This window comes from Patiria miniata, unplaced genomic scaffold (assembly GCF_015706575.1).
Source record: "Patiria miniata isolate m_02_andy unplaced genomic scaffold, ASM1570657v1 HiC_scaffold_5, whole genome shotgun sequence".
In the NCBI taxonomy this organism is placed as follows: Eukaryota; Metazoa; Echinodermata; class Asteroidea; order Valvatida; family Asterinidae; genus Patiria; species Patiria miniata.
The window spans coordinates 29,563,324-29,584,356 of NW_024037072.1; the positions used below are offsets into that span (position 1 = coordinate 29,563,324).

A 21,033-nucleotide genomic window follows, 5' to 3' on the forward strand; every position below is an offset into this window, starting at 1 on the left:
AACTTTTAAGTCGACTAAAACAATGATCACGTTAATTTAAAGGTGGAAAGGGGAACCGTCAAAAATATATGTAAACTATCTTTGTATGAAATTAAATAGACTTTACGCATAGAGATTTATGTAATAACTAAAAAATGTTTTATTGTGGTTGAAGCGAGTTTTGAGCAACGAATAACCTAGAACTTGGTAGTTAAACTCGATGCCTGTTACTGTTCACCACTTCTAGAACCAATACATGTACAGTTGCACGCACGACGTGTGTGGACTTTGTGGACTTTGTTTACGAAACTATAGACCGTTGGCAAGGCGCTGAATGGCATAGGCTGTTTTCCTTTTATCTCGGGATTAGGGTTACACGCAACAAGGTGTGGAGTATGTTTGCTAGCTCCGATAGTAATGATCACTGCAGTGATGATCCATGCATAGGGTCATGTATTGCAGTCGAATAACTATGCACTGTGACCTTCGTTTCGGTAAAAGATTCTCAGAGATTCCTTGACTGGCATTGCCTAAAATACGAGACACACAGAGGACAGAGGATGTTTACGAAGGAGCTCGAATCTTTGAGATGCTTCGGAAAGATTTAGACTGCCAAGAAACTGCCAGATCTGTCCCGTTTCTGAACCAGGAAATTTGACTGGACTCTTGGACGTATGCATTGATTTCATGAGTCAATCGTCACCACCACCAGTGTAAAGTATCTGATGACTTTATGAACCCATTATACGATGATAATGTATAAACCTTCAAGGCAGCTCCAGAAATACACATCGGAGGTGGAAACAAGTGGACTGTTTTTTGTCATCAGTGTCACCTTTACAGACTCGTTGTCCTCTGGATAGAGAATTAAAGGTGTCTCACAGTCGGAACATTAATTAAATTGAAATTCTTAGGTTTATCTGTGCAAGTCTGATTGAACAGCATCATCCAGCTTTTAAAGTGAGCAGTCATGAACGACACTGACAACTCAACAGCTGTGACGGACTACTTCACCGACTATGGCACTTCGTCGCCAGTTATGGACTACGACAATGTCACGAGCTACAATGACACCAGCTCCAATGACACAACTACCAATGCGCCTACAACTGACTCCTCCGCTGCTCTCAATGTAGGGCTGGGAAGCTTGTCGAGTATCATCACAGTGACTACCCTTGTGGCCAATTCCTTAGTGGTGGCCCTGTTTGCCCGCTTCCCTAGCTTAAGGAGTCCCGGTCCTGCTTATCTCATACTGAACATCACCATAGCAAACTTGATCGTGGCTGTGACTGCCTTGATCCCCAACACGGTAGCTTTCTTCACAGGTGGATGGCTCTTGAGCGACCCCGTGTGCCAACTCAGCGCATATCTCTCCTGTTTCGCCTTTCACCTGACCGTCCACACACTTGGTGTAACCTTCTTTGAGAGATACCTCAAGGTCTGCCGGCCCTTGAAGCACCTCGAGATCTTTACTCCGACTGTGACTCTAATTCTGATCGGTGGACTGTGGTTCTTTGCCGTCGTGTTGTCTCTCTTCCCTTTAGTGGGGTGGGGTGAGTACGCCTATCTACCAATTCAACGCCAATGTTGGATCAGTGCCGCTGGATGGCAAGGACACCTGACACACATGGGCTTCACCTTGGTCATGACGTTACTCCTTCCCTTCCTGACTTCCATCGTTTTTCTGATTGCCGTGGTGAGGTTCGCTGCTAAGCAACGTAAAGTCAGCGCACTTGATGTGCTTGGAGACCAAGAGAAATCGGGCATCCAGGAGACGTATGGACGGAAAATGAAGAGAAAGGAACGAGAACTGAAACGTGCCATCAGAGAAAGGAAACTGAAGAAAGTGAAGAAAAAGAAAAAGAAGGTTAAAAAGGGCAAGAAGAGCAAAAAAGACAACAAAGATAAACAATCATCGTCTTCGTCTTCATCGTCTTCTTCATCATCATCGTCTTCGTCTTCATCATCATCATCTTCTTCGGATGAAGACGAGCGTCCTTCTTACACGAAGTACAAAGAAGCAAAGAAGAAGCAGAAAGTTGAGCGATATCGGGCAAACGAAGCCGCCTTGGTCCGTACTCTGTCCTGGATCTTGCTGCTTCTTTTCATAGCCTGGGTTCCTTACATGGTCGCTAAATGTTTGGAGACTCTAGAGCCGACAAATGACATTTCCCCACCAGACGAGTTGTTGATTGTTGCAGCTTTCTTGACGTATGCTACATACGCACTCACTCCCATCATACTGCTAGTGGACTACAGAAAATACCGCAAGACACTTCCAGCCCTCTTTTCCGGCAAGAAGTTAAAAGTGGAGGAGGACCACGCCCCTAATGTGGGACTCGATGTTGAAGGGGGCGAGATGGACTCTGGTATAGAACTGGCAAATGCCAGAAATTTAGCGGAGGGGTCCAAAACTAGCGTCAAATCAAATTAGTGGCAAATCAAAATAAGTAAGATATGGGGAGGTTGAGGGCGCGATACAAAGATTGATTACTGCTGATACCCTTACCTCAAATGCTTAGTACTCTCCAAAGTGTCCAAGACTTTTTGAGCAATTCTTATTTCTTCAAAGATCGATCATCCCTAAAAGTATTCCTGAAGCCCATCGCTATTTTGAAAAAGGATCCCTCCACCCAAATGCAAATTAAGGGACACTTTCGGGTCCTGGTTTATCGAAGATTTCCCCAAAAAATCCAATTCTGGTTCGAAGCTAGGACACTTGCTAGAAATCCTCATTATGTAGATGCAAGGGGCTCAAAACAAAATATGAATACATTGTAGATATGAACATAAACCTTTATTTGGTCAGCGTACATTTGAGGCCCATAGCAATGCTTGCAAGCTTCATGGACTTACAGTTGACTACAACAACTTGCTAATGTGTACAGTTTCTCATGGTTTTGACTTTGTTTAGAAATGTATGGTTTCTGCTTATCAAGCCGCAAAATTAGATGTTCCTGCAGAAAGGAAAATTCATTTAAAGATATTAATGGCACTCGTTTAATAAACGATGTGTCACTGATGGGCCGTGAAACCTTACGATTGTCATTTTAACATGTTATCTTTTATTCAATATTATGATGAGCTGCAGATAGACGAATTATGCCCGGTCTTTTCATGAGGTATAGACAAAGTTCTTGGACATTACCTTATGCACAAAATATACACTCCATTGGGAAGGGAAATTCATTAATGCGGTTCAGTTTTGTTTACATTTTATTCGGGACATTTTAGCCCAAGTTTTATTTAAAAGATTTAAAGTTTCCTTAATTACTTTATTATAGTTTTACTCAGAAACAACAATATACGTTGTACACGTACAAAGATTGAAGTAAAGACCGTCCGTGTAAGATGTCGAGAAAAATATGAAATTCCACCTACCAGTGTCAAAATATACACTCCATTGGGAAGGGAAATTCATTAATGCGGTTCAGTTTTGTTTACATTTTATTCGGGACATTTTAGCCCAAGTTTTATTTAAAAGATTTAAAGTTTCCTTAATTACTTTATTATAGTTTTACTCAGAAACAACAATATACGTTGTACACGTACAAAGATTGAAGTAAAGACCGTCCGTGTAAGATGTCGAGAAAAATATGAAATTCCACCTACCAGTGTCAAAATATACACTCCATTGGGAAGGGAAATTCATTAATGCGGTTCAGTTTTGTTTACATTTTATTCGGGACATTTTAGCCCAAGTTTTATTTAAAAGATTTAAAGTTTCCTTAATTACTTTATTATAGTTTTACTCAGAAACAACAATATACGTTGTACACGTACAAAGATTGAAGTAAAGACCGTCCGTGTAAGATGTCGAGAAAAATATGAAATTCCACCTACCAGTGTCATAGATTTCAAAAATATTGTTATATTATTTTTCTTCCGTTATATTCGGATAATATCCTCCCTCAGCATATCATCTGTGTTAATGAAAATCTGCATTTTGATTTCAATTAAGCGGAAGAATTATTTTAGTTCACTGCAAAATTTGAGGGCGTCTCCAGTTTCCTTTTTTTCCCCTGGGTTGAGCCGTAGGATCATTCCCCAGCTTTTTGTACAGACTCAAAATTCCGCTGTCCACCAGTCTACATGATCACACAATGAATACATGTAAAATCTAAGCAGTAGTAAACAGGGGGACAAAAGAAGGGACTAGACCATGTTTACGAAAGCGCTTGTATTATAATGTCGGCTTTTTACGAAGCCTTATTGAAGAATTTCGAGATCAAACTAAAAGACAATTCATATCAGAATTGCGGCCAACACAAAGTACAAAACTCAGTTTTAAATAAGGGGCTATAATAATAGAGTGATGGATGAGAAGTAGAATATCCAGGTTTGAGGTCCGGGGGAGGCAAAACTTATCATTTTTTTTATGTTTCACATCAACACCCTGCCTAATGAGCCTATACATCAGTTATCTAACATTGTGCGCTGGTCTTTACTCAGGCGGCCGAAGGACCATCTGCTTGTCTGTTTTCCTGTTCAAGCAGATGGTCACTTTATTTTCGCCGCTGCAAAATCTGCTTTTTGGGTTATAGCAGAAAAGCAGAAAACAGACGAGTCGAAAACATTTGATTTGATGATCCTCGAGCAAGAGAAGAGCAGATGTCCACTTTTCGTCCGCCAGGAGGAAAAGTAAAATGTGCTTTCGGGGAGCAAAATTTCAGGGGGAAACACAGAACAGTAGGTTTGATTAACAAATAAATTCTGCTTTTCTGGTAGCAAAAATGTTCAGTCTGCTGTTTTGCTATTCTGACAGCAAAAAGGCAGATGGCAACTTTTCGTCCTTAATACGGGGAGGCAGCCTCGCCGCCTGTCGCCTGCTTCGCAAGCGAGACTCTCGCATATACTGTATACTTTTACTTCTCAATACGGCTCTGAATGTGATGATAGTTTTTAGGATAAATATTCGTATCCAATGCCCCCAAGGGAGAAAAACCACCGAAGACTGGCCTGACTACATGGGCATGTTTTCCCGGTAAATAACAATAAAAACAAGTTATATTAAAATAAGAAAAAATAGTGTTTATTTCATGAAGTTTTGCCTGCTCCCGCCATTTTCGCACACACTATAATCGCAGTCACATCCTTAATAAAACTATATGTACTATTGTCTGAAAATTTGGAAATAGAATTGAGAGTTTCATTCATGGGCCCTTGATTTGAACATTCTGTCAACAGCTGCGTAAAATTACATAGACTGTACTGTTTAAGTGTGGAGCTTTGGCTGTATAAACTCTTTGTGATTTGGTATTAATTTTAAGAAAAGAAGTGAGTTTTAAAAATATTATAGAGACATTTTAATCAAAGTTAACAATGGCACAGTGAATATAATGACTTCATGGATTTGGGGTTTGTATGAAGCGCTTTTGGTGGTGTCTGTTCATAAGGTTTTTGGCAACAAAAATCGCCGCTTTATATCAACATTGCAAAATCATGGCTAAAATGGCTCGTAAAATCACGTAACTCCACAATGTCTGTATATGTCTCTGTAATAATATTAAAACTTGGTACTTTTCTAATAATTAATACCAAATCACATCATTGAGTTTTTAAGCCAAAGTTAAACGTAGAGGGCGCCCTTTCGTAAACAAGGTTGGATTTTTTTCCTCCACATGCCAGTGTTAATTCCCATTGATGAAAGCGGTCGTAGTTTGGTAATCAAAATGTCATCTGAAGGTATTTCTGAGCTCATAATTAATTTTCTTCTTGGGTTAAAATGATGTGAGAGTGAAAATCATGTGACAGTGTGTAAGACTAAAAATGAACCTATTCGTAGAGAAATAAATAGGCAAACCAGGAATGCGCAGCAAGCAAGCAAGTTGTATCCGGGTGATACGTGATTGGACCGCGGGTCAGTTCGCTCGCGTGTTGACCCATGTTCCCGAACCCGGATATGGTGGCGATGCCGGTTTAACCTACCATGCCCACTCCTAGATAGTTCTAGAGTAGGTTTAACCGTCTCAGTTTTATATCGAGTGTGCTGCTGCTGGTCATTTGGGTAATTCAGTGGATTCAAGCACAATGTTCATGGCATTAACCCCATACATTTGGCTCAAAAATACCGGATTTCCTCGTATTGTTGATGTACCGTAACGTGGCGCGGCCCCCAACGCGGCGCACTTTGATTTTTCGCCTGTAGCGCCTACCTATACTAGAGCAAAAGTTTTATCTGAAATTTCACAGAAAGTGAAATTTCATCAAGTTCTAAACACTCCTGTTCATAAATCGCGAGTTTATTTACCCGTAATGAAGTTAGAAGAACAATTTATTTTGGCGTGATTTTCCGATTTTATTTTCAAGTGCAAAGTGAACCCTTTGAAAATGCCACAAAAATTATAAAAATAATTTTCTGACAAATATCTGGCTGGGTATGTAAGTAGAGATAATAATTATCAAGTTTGCAGAAATTCTTAAATGTTAATTTGGAATTTTCCGAGATTTATTCAAGTGCGCCACGTTAGGGAACACTCCGCCAATTTGTGCCCAATTTCCGGATGCCACCGTTTTTGAATTTCAGATTAAATTGTATGAAACCGAAATTGTTCACAGAGGTTATAGTGCAAGCATTAATAAGGTAAAAGTACTAGTATTTTAATGCATGAATTTGAGGTTTGTCAACAAAGGTTTGGCAACACTACACGAGGAAAGTCGGGTAAGCTTCGAAGTGCGCCACGTTAGGAAACACAACTATAGTTCATCATACAACATGCACTAAAAATTATAGTCCCATAAATGTGACGGTAATACTGGACTACCTCCGTAGGTTAATACGGAGGTAGTCCAGTAATACCGTCACATTTATGGGACTATAAAAATTACTGCAAAATGGCCATCGAGTATCGTTACGACAGCCATAACACAATCTTTAAGTGCTATCGTTGTGGCATTGCAAAGCACGTACCATGCAAATCTAACAAAATTTATAACTGCCCTTTCAAGCAAAGCGCTTTGGCAGTGCGATTGGTCATGTTGGTTTTAGGTCCTGGGATCAAATCCCCGCTATATAGTTTCATTTACTTTTATGTTTTTAATCAAATCCCACTTTATATTAAAGTAAATTTCATTTTCTTCTTCGTAATCCGTGGCTTTGGAATTGGATGATCTTTTGTTAAAAATGGGAAGTAAAGTCCGAGAACCATTCGGTTGATAGTCTGGTTCCAAGAAACACTGATCCTGACGCTGAATATTGTCAGATCAGGGAACCAGATGGTCGACTGCCGTAGCGATAGCCACTGCGTTCCTTAAAAGTTGTTTCCTGAACTTGAAATCTAAACTTTTTTTCACCTGATAATCACCACCATTGGAAGATACTTACCTTGTTAATAACCAGGACAAAATTGAGTTCTGTACCTCAACATGTCTAAATATTCTGCAATATTTGGGTAAAATTAGCAGAGAGTTTGTCCAAATTGACTGCAGTATTTTTCTCGAGGTCTTGGGTCATGCAGCTTTTGACCTGATTTGTCCTGGTTGTCCATGCACAGACAGCACATGCTCAGTTATCCACTGGGCTGGACTAAAGGGTGGAGAGGGCGGATTAGGGATGTCAGAAATATGCCTTCTGTATCCTTCTGTTGCTTTTGTGTCCAAATTAAAGGAGCCTTCTACTAGATTTTGAACTTGCGTACATAGCTAAAATTGTACTGGAAAGTGGAAACAAATAAAAAGACAAATAGATTGTTCATAGATGCGATGTGAAACTCGGGGATTTGGAAATAAAAACGAGGCCGGCAGCAAAAAGGAAGCAGGCGGGGACGAAAAACTGGTGTATTTTTTTTCCTGGCCCAAGCTACATTGATGTAGAGCAAGTGTATTCTATACTACATTGTAAACTGACATTTATGATTGATATATTGATGTGAATTTCAGGATCAAAGGATCAAGCTAGTGGTTCTGATGGAAGTGGAGGGGGAGGAGCTAGCAAAGGAAAGGTGGGAGGCTCCTCTAGTGATGGGGAACAGCAACACTCAGGCTTCAACCCAAGTATGTGTCGATGTGTTTGATACGATGAAAATATAAAATCCTTGACAAATATCGTGGTTTCTGTAAAGTGAAGGTTAATGGATTTAGATGATACATTATTAGCTCCTTCAGTATGGAATCATACAATCTTAATTTGGCATACAAAAGCAATGTGCTTCGATGTTCCAGCTGATATATCCACTCACCGTAGTAAGCTGTAGGCCATATAGTTTCATCTAAGTAAGCTTGAGAATTTTTCTTCTACGTTCTTGAACAGTTAAGACGAATGGTTTGCATGGTTTAATCCACGAAGGGGAACCAATATGAGAATGACCATGAGGGTCACATATTTCTGATTGTATCTTGTGCTTACCCTTTACAGTGGAGACTTTGGAGCAGCTGATGCGTCTACTTCGTCCCTGGCAACAAGCAGATGAAGATGAAGAGGCGGCAGCTAAGCCAGAACAGCTCCTTGAAGATGTCACACTAGAGGGTGTGGTCAAATACATGCAGAGTAATAAATGTGAGTTGACTGGGGAGGGTGTGGTCAAATACATGCAGAGTGATAAATGTGAGTTGACTGCGGAGGGTGTGGTCAAATACATGCAGAGTGATAAATGTGAATTGACTGGGGAGGGTGTGGTCAAATACATGCAGAATGATAAATGTGAGTTGACTGCGGAGGGTGTGGTCAAATACATGCACAGTGATAAATGTGAGTTGACTGGGGAGGGTGTGGTCAAATACATGCAGAGTGATAAATGTGAGTTGACTGCGGAGGGTGTGGTCAAATACATGCAGAATGATAAATGTGAGTTGACTGGGGAGGGTGTGGTCAAATACATGCACAGTGATAAATGTGAGTTGACTGGGGAGGGTGTGGTCAAATACATGCAGAGTGATAAATGTGAGTTGACTGCGGAGGGTGTGGTCAAATACATGCAGAATGATAAATGTGAGTTGACTGCGGAGGGTGTGGTCAAATACATGCATAGTGATAAATGTGAGTTGATTGTGGAGGGTGTGGTCAAATACATGCAGAGTGATAAATGTGAGTTGACTGGGGAGGGTGTGGTCAAATACATGCAGAGTGATAAATGTGAGTTGACTGGGGAGGGTGTGGTCAAATACATGCAGAGTGATAAATGTGAGTTGACTAGGGAGGGTGTGGTCAAATACATGCAGAGTGATAAATGTGAGTTGATTGTGGAGGGTGTGGTCAAATACATGCAGAGTGATAAATGTGAGTTGACTGCGGAGGGTGTGGTCAAATACATGCAGAGTGATAAATGTGAGTTGACTGCGGAGGGTGTGGTCAAATACATGCAGAGTGATAAATGTGAGTTGACTGGGAGGGTGTGGTCAATTATGCAGAGTGATGAGTTGACTGGGGAGGGTGTGGTCAATTATGCAGAGTGATAAATGTGAGTTGATTGGGGAGGGTGTGGTCAATTATGCAGAGTGATAAGTGTGAATCGACTGGGAGGGTGTGGTCAAATACGTGCAGAGTGATGAGTTGACTGGGGAAGGTGTGGTCAACTACATGAGGAGTGATAAATGTGAGTTGACTAGGGAGGGTGTGGTCAAATACATGCAGAGTGATAAGTGTGAATCGACTGGGAGGGTGTGGTCAAATACGTGCAGAGTGATGAGTTGACTGGGGAGGGTGTGGTCAAATACATGCAGAGTGATAAATGTAAGTTGATTTGGGAAGGGCCTGGTCGATTATGCTGATTGCTGATGGTAACAGTGAATTATATGAATCTCTCATATTTTTTGCTTTTACAGTATTAGAGATTTTCATGAGACATTGTAAGTGATTACATAATTGTAACTGTTCTGACTTTCAGGCAAGAACATCATCGTGATGACAGGGGCAGGCATCTCAACATGTGAGTGTCTTTGTCATTTTGAATCAAAGTAAGTTTAGACCAATGTGTACTTCATGATGGGTATAGGAAGTCAAAGTTATTGTGACATTTGGAGTTTTTTCCAATTTGCAGTGGAACAACTTGCAATGTCGTCACAAGTTTGCATTTGTGATGATATGTCTTCCACATCCTGTAAAAACCACTAAAAGTGATGGCGAATTTAAAAGTGTAGAGGGTTAGGATAGGGTTGTAAAGGAAAACATGCATCAAAATAATTAATTTTTGGCAACAAACTGGATCAAATTCATTTAATGTCGTCCTTAATTTTATTTATTCAAATGAACATCAAAGGGAAACCGACAGGTCAGTGAATTATAACAATTGAAAAGTTGAACAAAGAAATTGACATGAGTGGGGCTTGAACCTGCTACCTCCGGATAACCATTTCGGTGCTCTACCAACTGAGCTATCCAGTCCTATGTTGGTGGTTCCCCAATGACTAACATAGGGTGGATAGCTCAGTTGGTAGAGCACCGGAACCATTATCCGGTGGTCGCAGGTTCAAGCCCCACTCCTGTCAATTTCTTTGTTCAACTTTTCTACCTTCATTTTGGTTGTTGTGTAATTATTGCCCATTTTCCAGCAACTAAATAAAGTGCCATTGTACTTGGCCTTTTTTCTTTGCTTTACACTAGCGGCCGGTATTCCAGACTTTAGATCTCCAGGGACAGGTCTCTATGACAACTTGGAAAAATACAACCTACCAGAGCCCATGGCAATATTTGATATTCACTACTTCATGGTAAGTGATGGCTATGGTGCATTACCATGGGAGTGTTGTTGGTTTCTTTTAATGATATCATTTATGTCTAAATGATCTTGGTTGCTCTGGAACACTTGGAAAATATCACATTTCAGTTCCGCTCAGGCTTGTACTTCATATAAAATTCGCCTTTTTTATGTTACTGGACTGTATTGTGCAGGACCGGTGTTTTACAAGTACAAAAACGTAGTTGCAGTATGTCTTTAAAACTTTCTTTGAAAAGGTCAAGGTCAAAAATCCATGTGTCTGTTTTCGATGTACGTATTGCGATATGAGTTTACTAGTTGAGTATCCGTGATGCACACTCTGTAAATCCATGTGTATGTATTTCTCTGAACACTTGACAGATGTAAAAGCTCAAACAGAGAGCACGCAGTAGCTTTTTAGAGTAGAAAAATCAACTCTCAATTGAATTTGGATAAGCTTTGGTAAATTATACATTTGACAAAATAAACATTGACAAGATTTAAATTCTCAATAAGAATTTAACTTCTCTATAAAAAAAAGAAAAAGGCACAAACATACTTTTGAATTCAAATTGAGAATATACAGCTTTGTAAAGTTTATATTTTTTGTGCTTATTATTCTTGATAGGAGAGGCCGGAACCATTCTTTTATCTGGCCAAGGAGCTGTATCCTGGCAAATTCAGACCAACTCCATCTCATTATTTCATCAGACTTCTCGCTGACAAGAAGATACTTCTCAGGAATTACACACAGGTATCTGTCTTTTAATGGGACTTTGTTTCAACAAATTGTTACATATTTTTTAAATATTTTTTTTCGTAATAAAAAGCGGTGTCCTCTATGTGTGATCCCTTTGCTTTTTCCGGGGTTTGCAGCTTTGCTTATGTTGCTAGCATCATGACTTTGGGCGTGATCCCTGGCTACATGGAGTATACAGGTTTGTGGCTTCTGACTAGCGCCCCTTGAACAAAGACATTGACAAATGGGGATCCGCCAACATAGGGCTGGATAGCTCAGTCGGTAGAGCACCGGAACGGCAATCCAGAGGTTGCAGGTTCAAATCCTGCTCCAGTCAATTTCCTTTGTTCAAGTTTAAAATCAAAATCAAAATATGTATTGTGTAAAGTGGTGTTGTCTGTGCTATTCAACAAATTTCAAGTTGTTTATAATTATGCATTTTTTACTGCTTTATATTAACCAAACAACCCCCTCATTCCTGCGTAGAACATAGACACCTTGGAGAGAATCGCCGGTGTGCCTGGTGACTTGATGGTGGAGGCACATGGAACATTCCATACAGGACACTGCATTGGGAAGTGTGGCAAAGAATATACGCAACAATGGATGAAAGGTGGGTTGCACACAGTCTCTAACAATTAACAATTTTACTGCTTTTGTTTGTATGTCTTTGCAGAGTTTAAATGTTTAGAGATATGTAACGAGGAAAAGTGCTGCAAATTGTTCTTTTTCTTAGGGGTTGACATCTGTATCATTATTCTCTTTGTCGGCATTTATAGAGCCAAAGTCGGCAAATGAACTACCATGGGCGTTTCTAGAGGAGTGGGCCAAAGGGGGGGGGGTTTGATGTCACACCCCCATGAATTGTTGTCAGTAGAATTAATGTCCTGCATCAGCAAAATTGTGTGTCCGTATTATGCTGCAACAAAAAGCATCACCTATTGTCTGATAGTGTCCAAGATCATCTACTTTTGAACAGCGCCTCCATTAGTTAGATGTGTCTACTGTCCAGCCCCTCCCACCTTTCTCCTCCCACGCCCCTTTCTCTCCCCATTTCCCTCGTCCGTTTTCCCTGCATTAGTCTGCAAAGCATCATTTGATGATGTGCCAGTGTACTCCAGAGGAGGTTTCTGCACACTATAGGAGGAGGATGGATTTGGCAATAGATGATTATGTCTCAAACAGTTTGAGCCAGGACTGACCGAACTGAGCTTGATTGACTTACAATTCCTTTTGGACTCATGGAACAGGCGATGCTGACTTGGAAAAATTGACTGGACGGCAAAAGTGAGGCAGTTGAAGTCATGACATCAACACAAAAGCTTCATGCAAACTCATTCACACTTGTGTTTAGTCTTGTGACGTAAGTGATGTGGATTTTCTGACCGTGCTTACAGTCATTTCATTCCTCCTTTTGTTATAGATGAGATATTTGCAGACAGACTCCCCAAGTGCACTGAATGTGAGGGATTAGTCAAGCCTGATATAGTCTTTTTTGGAGAGAGTTTGCCGATGAGGTTTTCCAAACTCGTCATGGAGGTAGGAATTTCAAAAACAGACCTTCTATAATTCTGATTTCAAAGCTCAGAAGGCCGTAGAATTTTAAAAACTAATGGAATACTGGTTCAGCTATTGACTTTTGTGCTTGCAATAAAGAGAACTGAGCTTATGCCTAAACACAGTCCAAATGATTAAACTAGAGAAGCATAAAACCTGAACTGCAGCCCAAGTGCGAAAATGTTTCCCTACACCAGCAAGCAGAAGGCATGCCGGTAGATTATTGCAAATTTCTGTATTTGAGGCATGGAAGTTAACGCTGATGGTAAAATGTGACATTCTCCTTAGTGTGTTTCTTAACCCTAACCCCCTAGGCCCTTGTTGCTTACAACCATCCTCAATCCTCCAAAATCCTCCAAAATTTTTCAACTCCGCCTAAATTTTTCAAAATTGTCAGACAGTCCTGCCTCAAAATGCATTCATCCTCAATCCTCCAAAATCCTCCTCATCCCAAAACTTTGCACTCGTGTTTAAATGAAGGATAACCAACGCCAAATCCTTCAAAATCATCAGACAGTCCTGCCTCAAAATGCATTCATCCTCAATCCTCCAAAATCCTCTTGTGCTTCATTCACCATTCATCCTCAATCCTCCAAAATCCTCATGTGCTTCAATCACCATTCATCCTCAATCCTCCAGAATCCTCATTTGATTCAATCACCATTCATCCTCAATCCTCTAGAATCCTCCAAAACCGCCAGGAGGATTTTGGAGGAGTGAGGTGGGTTAGGGTTTTAAGGGACATTTCCTCAATCAGCTGATTTCCTCTTCATTTAATTCCTATGTCTGCCATTAAAAGTTGACAAACAATGTTCAAAGGGTTCTGAAGTTTTGGAATTTCTTCTTTTTTTGTGTGTGTGACTTTACACTTGCATGCCTGTTTCACGTGTAAATTGGCCTTTAGGGTTAGACAATGGAAAATAATTTACTTTAAAATGTATTATTTTAAACAATTTATTTTTGCTTCATACTTGCTTTAATTAGTTCAACTAGAGACATATCATGCGATTCAGAATTGAGTTTTCCTGACAAGAAAACTCATCACATCAAAGAAAAAAAATAAACTCATAAATGTTAATGACCCTTTCTCACTGCAGGATTTTCCCAAGTGTGATCTGCTGATTGTCATGGGAACCTCATTAGTCGTGCATCCCTTCGCTTCGTTGATTGAAAGGTAAAATGAAAATAAAGGAATTTGTACACGTGTAGAATTTGGCTCAAGTCTAAAGCCTTTTCACACTGACCCGTATTGAACACGGGTAAACAAAGCATACCGTTTATACTTACACACAAGGGTCAGCTGTAGATTTGAGATTTTCTACGCAGGTAGAGCCTCTCATCCCTGGTCCTGACCAGGGTGGATTGTGCCTTTATAGAGTGCTGGACCCGTGTCAAAGCCATGTTGGAGTCTTGCTCTCAAAGGGGTTCCTGAAATCTCCATGTTGGACCCGGGTCCAACACATCAATGTGAAAGGCCCTTAGAAAGCTTTGATGTCGTGCTTGATGGATATTTGTTACTGGGAGATGTATAATGACTGATGATGATGATGTTGTATGCTATGGCAATCTCGTTGTATTGTTCGTAAGCCAGTGTCTCGCTGGGTCCTCGGCCAATGAAGGGCTGCGATGCCACCAGTAAGGCGAGAGAGTGGGCAGTCATTGATCATATGGCGCATCGTCTGGGGTTCGCCACAGTCACAAAGCGGATATGAGATGTAACCCCACTTATATAGGCTGCTGCGGCATGGCCCTGTGTCAGTTAGGCACCGGTTCAGGAGACACCATTGACCGCGGGGAAGGTCCATTCCCCGTAGCTGGATGGTGGATCGGTGACCAGGAACTTGTTTTGGACGTCAGTGTGGTCTCACCATCGGATGCGTAATGGGTCTTCTGCAGTCACTGTGCTGTCCGGGACATTGGACCATATTGGCTTTCTAGACTTGAGTCTAGGCCTTGGGTGGAAGTCCAGGTCACTGAGGAGAGGGAGTTCAGGGTTGGATCTGGTCTTGTGGAGCAGCCATGATGTAGCAACCTCTCTTCGGATGTCTGGAGGGGCGATGTTGAATAATGACATAGTTGATAAGCCTGTGAGGAATTAATGAGTCAGAGGTTTTATTTGCCATCTGTCAGCAATCCTTTTTTAAGCATACTCAGAACAATGTTGGTCTTCTGGTTACAAAATTTGAATCAACCTATCATCAACATCATCTGTCATCCTTAGACGGAATGGCAGTAGCAGCATTGACACAGTTGTGTCAAGTAGCCTTATTCTTCATGAGCTGCTAGATTTCAATCATGTTAAGAGCATTGTCATTGAAGATGGTGTCAGGGTAGCAAAGTTGTCTACCATGATTTGGGTGCCCTTCAGGCGGTGACTACGGGATATTTGCTGATCTGTAGTTCTTACACAATGACTGTTCCGTGAGGTCTTTTAAAAATTTCAACCCAGTAGTGACAGTATGCTGAAGGTATATTGATAGTGTGTATTTCCTTTATTGGCATTATATTATTACTAAGGCCATTGTGCTTTTATGTTTGTTTTTTTCTTTAAGGGTTCCAGTCACAACTCCTAGATTACTGATCAACAAGGAAAAGGCCGGGGAGGTATGTATCAAGGCCATTATTTCTGAACGAACTTGACGTCCAAACTACTTGCCTTCTAAAATGCTGAGTATTTAGATCCTTTGCATTGCGTCCATGTTTGAGGTGTGCGCTTTTGTTCAACAGGGATACGCATGAGTGAGCTTCTTATAGACTTGTACATTCATTGTTAATGAATTAATTTAAAACAAAAAAATACCCCCAAAATGGCTGTTAAGTGCAAAGGCTCTATACCTCATGTCAAAATTTGAATACTGTGAATTAAGATTCACGAAAGTTGAGATAGTTACAGTGTACAATCAAAGACAGTAAGATGAGCATGTGAAACACGTCCAAAACTTCTTTACAAGTATGGCAGCTAGAGAGTGTCTCAAGAAACGTCTTTAACCTAGTCTCTGTATATTTTCATATCATCTCAAATTCATAAGTCATGCCACCAGACTATAGTCGTTGTTATTTTAAGAAGTCCAGCATGTGCCTTTCTGGTTTTACGCTTCAAATTTAAATCAATTGGTTTCATTCAATTGGAATAAACTTTGTGGCTGAATTTCTTTTACTTAACCTTTGCCTTATGCAAATTCATGATAATTTTGTTGTCCAAAGAGTGAATTATGTTAGCGTGATTTGTTACAAATAATCTTCATGTGAAGTCTCGGAGTATTTCCTTTGTGCATGACAAGAAGGGCAACTTTCTTTGGAAGCTTATGAGAGCTCCTAGTTGAGGACAGTGAGCAGTGGGCATAACAACACCAGTGCGTACAAGTGTCCCACTGTGATGTCAGTGGTCCTCCGTGCATGTAGTCCATAGCCTGGCTGCTCCGTAATAAGTGCTTAGAATCTGGTGCTCAATACTTTGTTGATGCCCTGGAATTATAAACTACATTTACACATGGGCGTTTCCCCACTTTGGAAATGTTTTAAACCATTGACACATCTAATAAACTAATCTGAGCCATCAGGGAAACTTCAAATATCTTTCTGAATTGACCTGACATCTTTTGGTTTGTATTTGTTTCTTTTCCCAGGGTATTCCAAGGCTTCGTCAACTGGGTATGGATGCTGGTGGCTTTGACTTTGAATCTAAAGACAAATACAGGTAACCAAAATATGATATATATGCAGAAAATTAAAGCTGAAACCTGCTGCAGATGCATGCAGCCAAGCCAACAAAATCACATTCTCAATTGGGACTTGTAAGGAGGAAATCTCAGATCTCTGAATGTTTGGGAGGACTGCTGTTTTAAATTGGAGCACCGGCTGTTGCCACATGGACACTGCCTATAGGAACACAAGGTGTCCGTGTTCTTGTCAAGTTCATTACAATTCCTCACAATCCACAAGTCCATCCCAATCTGTTACAAGTTCACAGACATGAATCACGTACAAGTCGCCCAATCAAAAGTCAACTGTTACAAAGACATTCCTTTGTTATTGTTGATCCTCTGTTAACTGTGACCAGACTCATGAATTGACTTGGGATAGACTTTGTGACTGGACATCTGAAGGACCTGACTATGACACTGCCAGGAATTGTTAAAAGGGACATGCATGTAGCTATGGATGAATGTGTACACCTACCATAGAGCTATACTAAATTACTAGAGCGCTAACTCCTCATTCTTGCATGCGGAGACGTTTTGAAGCCGCTCTGGGCGCAGACATTTTGAATTCATGTGTGTGCTTGTAGAACACAATCAAAATAGATGGATTGAATTTTAAAAGTGTACTCTAAACGCAATGCTCCAGTAGAACATATGAATACAAATTAAGCGCGTCACGACGGTTAAAAAAATGTCACAGCAAAAAGCATCTGCAGCGGATACGCGTGCGCATTGCGCTGTTTGCGTAGAGCAAAATGAAACGCTAATTTACTGATCATGCATTGCGTTTTTTGGCGTATCGGCTTCGGTAACGCACCTGTATGGAATACAAATGCAGATATGCAAATAACCGTACAAAAGCCGTACAAAATTTTTAGGTCTCCATAGGTTTGTGCACAAACATGGATGCGCCCAGCAGGCATCACTTTGTACACGAGTCAGCACTCTAGTAATTTAATATAGCTGTTTCCAGATTTGAACCAATTCCTCATCAAAAGGGAAGATACAATTACCTGCATTTTCCATACAAGATTCACTTGACAGACCATGCTTTGAGAGTTTGCATCATTTGTCTTTGTTCAATGGGACACTGGAGAGTGTGCCAAATTTACATTTGATTGTTGATAGCTGAACTTCGTGCTGGTTCTTCAAATAAAAAGCAATGGAAAGTCACCGTAGATACCAATTTTACTGTGATAATATATTTTTATTTTTTTTACTTTGACGGTTCAAATTTTACAGCTCCGATTCATGTTTTCTTTTATGAAATATCCTGGGGTTTTTGGTTAAATGAAGAGCACCACTTAATATGACATGATTGACTATGATCTTCTTTATGTTTTGCCATGTCTAGAGATGTAGCTTATCTTGGTACATGTGATGATGGATGTTATAAGCTGGCTGAGATGTTAGGATGGAAGGTAAGATTCAAGATATCTATCTAAGACATTAATTCACTGCCTCACTTGCTATGCACAGGGAGAATAACCTTTTCCACTAGATGATTGCACACACCCATCTGTACATATGGGGTACTTTAGACCAAAACCTCCCCCTTTTGTTTTCTCCTTTGTTTTCATTGAAATCGCAAATGCCAAAGCTTTCCACTTTTGTGGTACTGAGATTTCTGAAGACTGATTTGCAATTGAGGGATCACGTTGTTCCTAGTGTTGCTCTAGTAGTCCAAATACTGTACAGCTTGTCCCAAAGTCTTTTATTGTTCATTTACTTCATTTAGTTGCAAAAGTTTTAATGTGGAAGGAGTGATCCTGCACTATGTTGTTGTCATACATTGATTTTTTTTTTGTTTCTCTAAAACTGATTTAACACAGGATGACTTGGATAAGTTGATAAAATCTGGCCACGAACAAATTGATGGACAAAGTGCGGCATCACAACCCTCCAAAAAGCCTAGCGAAGGTGAGACTGATCAAGCAGAACCCTCAACCAAGGCGGAGTCTCCTTCAAAAGCAGAGGCTGCCAGCAAGTAGGTACCCAGCGATGAAGCAATGGAATATTTTGAGTGGCATATCAACCTTATATGACAAGCCTTTTTTGAGCATATGGGACAAAAATCAGATAAGCATTGTTAAGTTGTAATGTTCTCTTAAGATTTAAAGTAAAACGGGTTCAGGTTTAGCTTATTTTGTCAAAAACTAAATACCAGTGAACTTTATCAAAAAATAACAACTGCCGACTGCTTTAAAGCGGGACATGGAATTTTTAACATCCGAGGGGTACTTGTACCAAGGATGTTACAGATGCAATGCGCTACACCCAAACAGTCAACAGTTGTTGTTATATCATGTCTTTATTTTCCACTTGTCTTTCTTATCAAGCAACAAACCCCTTGCATCTAATGTCGCATCCAAGCGCAGGTGTTTTTCCTCTGTGATATGCATGGATACACACGTTGTACTTTTATTGTCACTGAATGTAAATGATATTGTTTCTCAGTTAGGAAGTACATGCAAGAGGTCTTTGTTGTGACTGCCAGTATGATGCGAGGATCACAATAGTTCCTCACATATTTGATATGAAGAGTAAGGCCAGAAGTCATTAAAAAATGTATCAAGGGCTATCTTTGGTAAGAACTTGAGGTGATTGTTTCCAGTGAATTTACAGTAACAGAGACACGATATGACAATCACCTGACCTATGACTTTTAACTTTATATGCAGCTAGCTGTGCATGTAAAGCTTCCAGATGGCCCCCGTTATATAATCCTGTTACTTAGGCTCTTTACTCTATTTCTAAAATTGTTTGGGAGCTTTGATTAGTCAAATGTTCTGTAACAAGTACAGATTTAGCATGATAGCTATGCAGAGGTTTCTGGAACTGGCCTAAAACTTGCAACCCAAAAATGGTGTTAACAAGGATTTTATTTATTAAGTGTGTGGAATAAGATTCACAGGGGAGTTACGAAATGTAACAAATATTGAATTTAATAACAACATATGATTTCACTGATCTTGGCAAGACACAATCAAGTCAAAAGTATTCGAACAATGATGCAGCATGTATGATATATATTTTACTTTTTCTAACTGCTTAATATATAACAACTATTAAATTGATAATCACCTATGACTTTTAACTTTATATGCAGCTAGCTGTGCATGTAAAGTTATTACTTAGGCTCTTTACTCTATGATTTCACTGATCTTGGCAAATTTCCATTTACTCAGCACACATTTCTGTTTAGAAAAGGTTAAATCAAGTCTTGTGATACATAGTTCAGTACATTTTCTTTTACTTGACATCATATATATTTTGTTACTAGTCTGAACATTAGAAATCCAAAACCTTAGAAATCAGCGATTTTATGTTTCACGTTTTTGGAAAGGATTAGAGCACAACAAGGATTTTTGTTAAATTATTTTTAAAAGGATTTTGAAGGAAAATGGTTAGGGATTCTTGTGACATTATTTGTTATTGCCATATATAATGTGGTTTGTAATAAATTGGACAGTAACTCTGATTAAGAACAATTATTAGGAATTAAAAAAATAGTGCAATGCAGTATAATTTTTAGAATAACAACTTATGAAGTGAGAATTTAATTTATGAATATGTTATCAGCAACCTGGTTGTAATATTGAGATTATTATTCTTTTTATGTATATTCATAAACAATAACCTTTTGCCAAGTTCATAAAAGGGCACCTTCATGCAGGAATTCCATGCCTGATGTCTTAAATTTACAGGTGGTAGATTAAATTACAAAGAATAAAATTTGATATTTATACAATCTGCTTGGCAATGTCAAAATTGTGTTCAAACAGACACACAGACTTGGATGGATGTGAATGATTCACATTTTCCTGTCAGATCCAAAGCACACGGCATCTTAAAGATGATACCCTGTGCTCTTAACAAATTTCAATGTGTATGTTTTGTTTTAACGAAAGAAAACCCCTACTTACGCGATTTTTGCTCTCTGCAACGCTCTGATAACGAATTTCCATTTTGCGCATACATGAATCCGCCCTGCCAGAGCCGAATTATTGTCGGGCCACAAATAATTCAAATTTTGTAATGATGTCTCATTCAAAAGTGAATAACTTTTATATAGCTAGGAAGATAGCACAGGGAATGCATCTTTAAAGTTTATAAGTCTTAACAGGACCCCTTTCGGCTTGTTGTTATAAAGTTAAAATAATTACGGGAAAGAATGACGATGCCACATAGACTGAGGTCAACTTTTTCTATTTGTTTTTTTTTAGCCATGTTAAAATAAAGACAAGGAAAATATATGGGCAACGAAGGTAAATTTAGAATCAATAAAAACATTAATTAAACAGAAAAGGAGAGCATAATATTAATAAAAACCACATGGATATTGCAAAGGCGAGTTGTAATTGGCTTCAAAACAAACAAAATCTGTAAATTTTCTAGTACTTGATAACCCCTACTAACCAATACA

General features: G+C 39.6%; 2 protein-coding genes and 1 non-coding gene across 4 annotated transcripts; all 3 read left to right on the forward strand.

The window, feature by feature from the left end:
• Positions 1 to 332: 332 nt before the first annotated feature.
• Positions 333 to 3,031, forward strand: LOC119741566 (octopamine receptor-like). The gene has a single exon (XM_038217370.1). It carries the CDS (start codon positions 950 to 952, stop codon positions 2,411 to 2,413), a length of 1,464 nt encoding a protein of 487 aa, XP_038073298.1. The 5' UTR covers positions 333 to 949; the 3' UTR covers positions 2,414 to 3,031.
• A 2,511-nt stretch (positions 3,032 to 5,542) lies between these two features.
• Positions 5,543 to 20,358, forward strand: LOC119741238 (NAD-dependent protein deacetylase sirtuin-2-like). Of its 2 annotated transcripts, XM_038216981.1 has the most exons (13): positions 5,543 to 5,664; positions 7,858 to 7,971; positions 8,333 to 8,473; positions 9,801 to 9,842; positions 10,517 to 10,623; positions 11,239 to 11,364; positions 11,836 to 11,962; positions 12,773 to 12,888; positions 14,004 to 14,080; positions 15,459 to 15,510; positions 16,533 to 16,603; positions 17,962 to 18,028; positions 18,440 to 20,358. In XM_038216981.1, exons 1-13 carry the CDS (start codon positions 5,601 to 5,603, stop codon positions 18,596 to 18,598), a joined length of 1,263 nt encoding a protein of 420 aa, XP_038072909.1. In that variant the 5' UTR covers positions 5,543 to 5,600; the 3' UTR covers positions 18,599 to 20,358. The 2 variants fall into 2 exon arrangements, with proteins under 2 accessions (XP_038072909.1, XP_038072910.1); XM_038216982.1 differs by lacking the exon at positions 9,801 to 9,842.
• Positions 11,614 to 11,686, forward strand: Trnaa-ggc. Its single transcript has one exon. It is a non-coding gene; the product is annotated as a tRNA-Ala (tRNA).
• Positions 20,359 to 21,033: the final 675 nt, after the last annotated feature.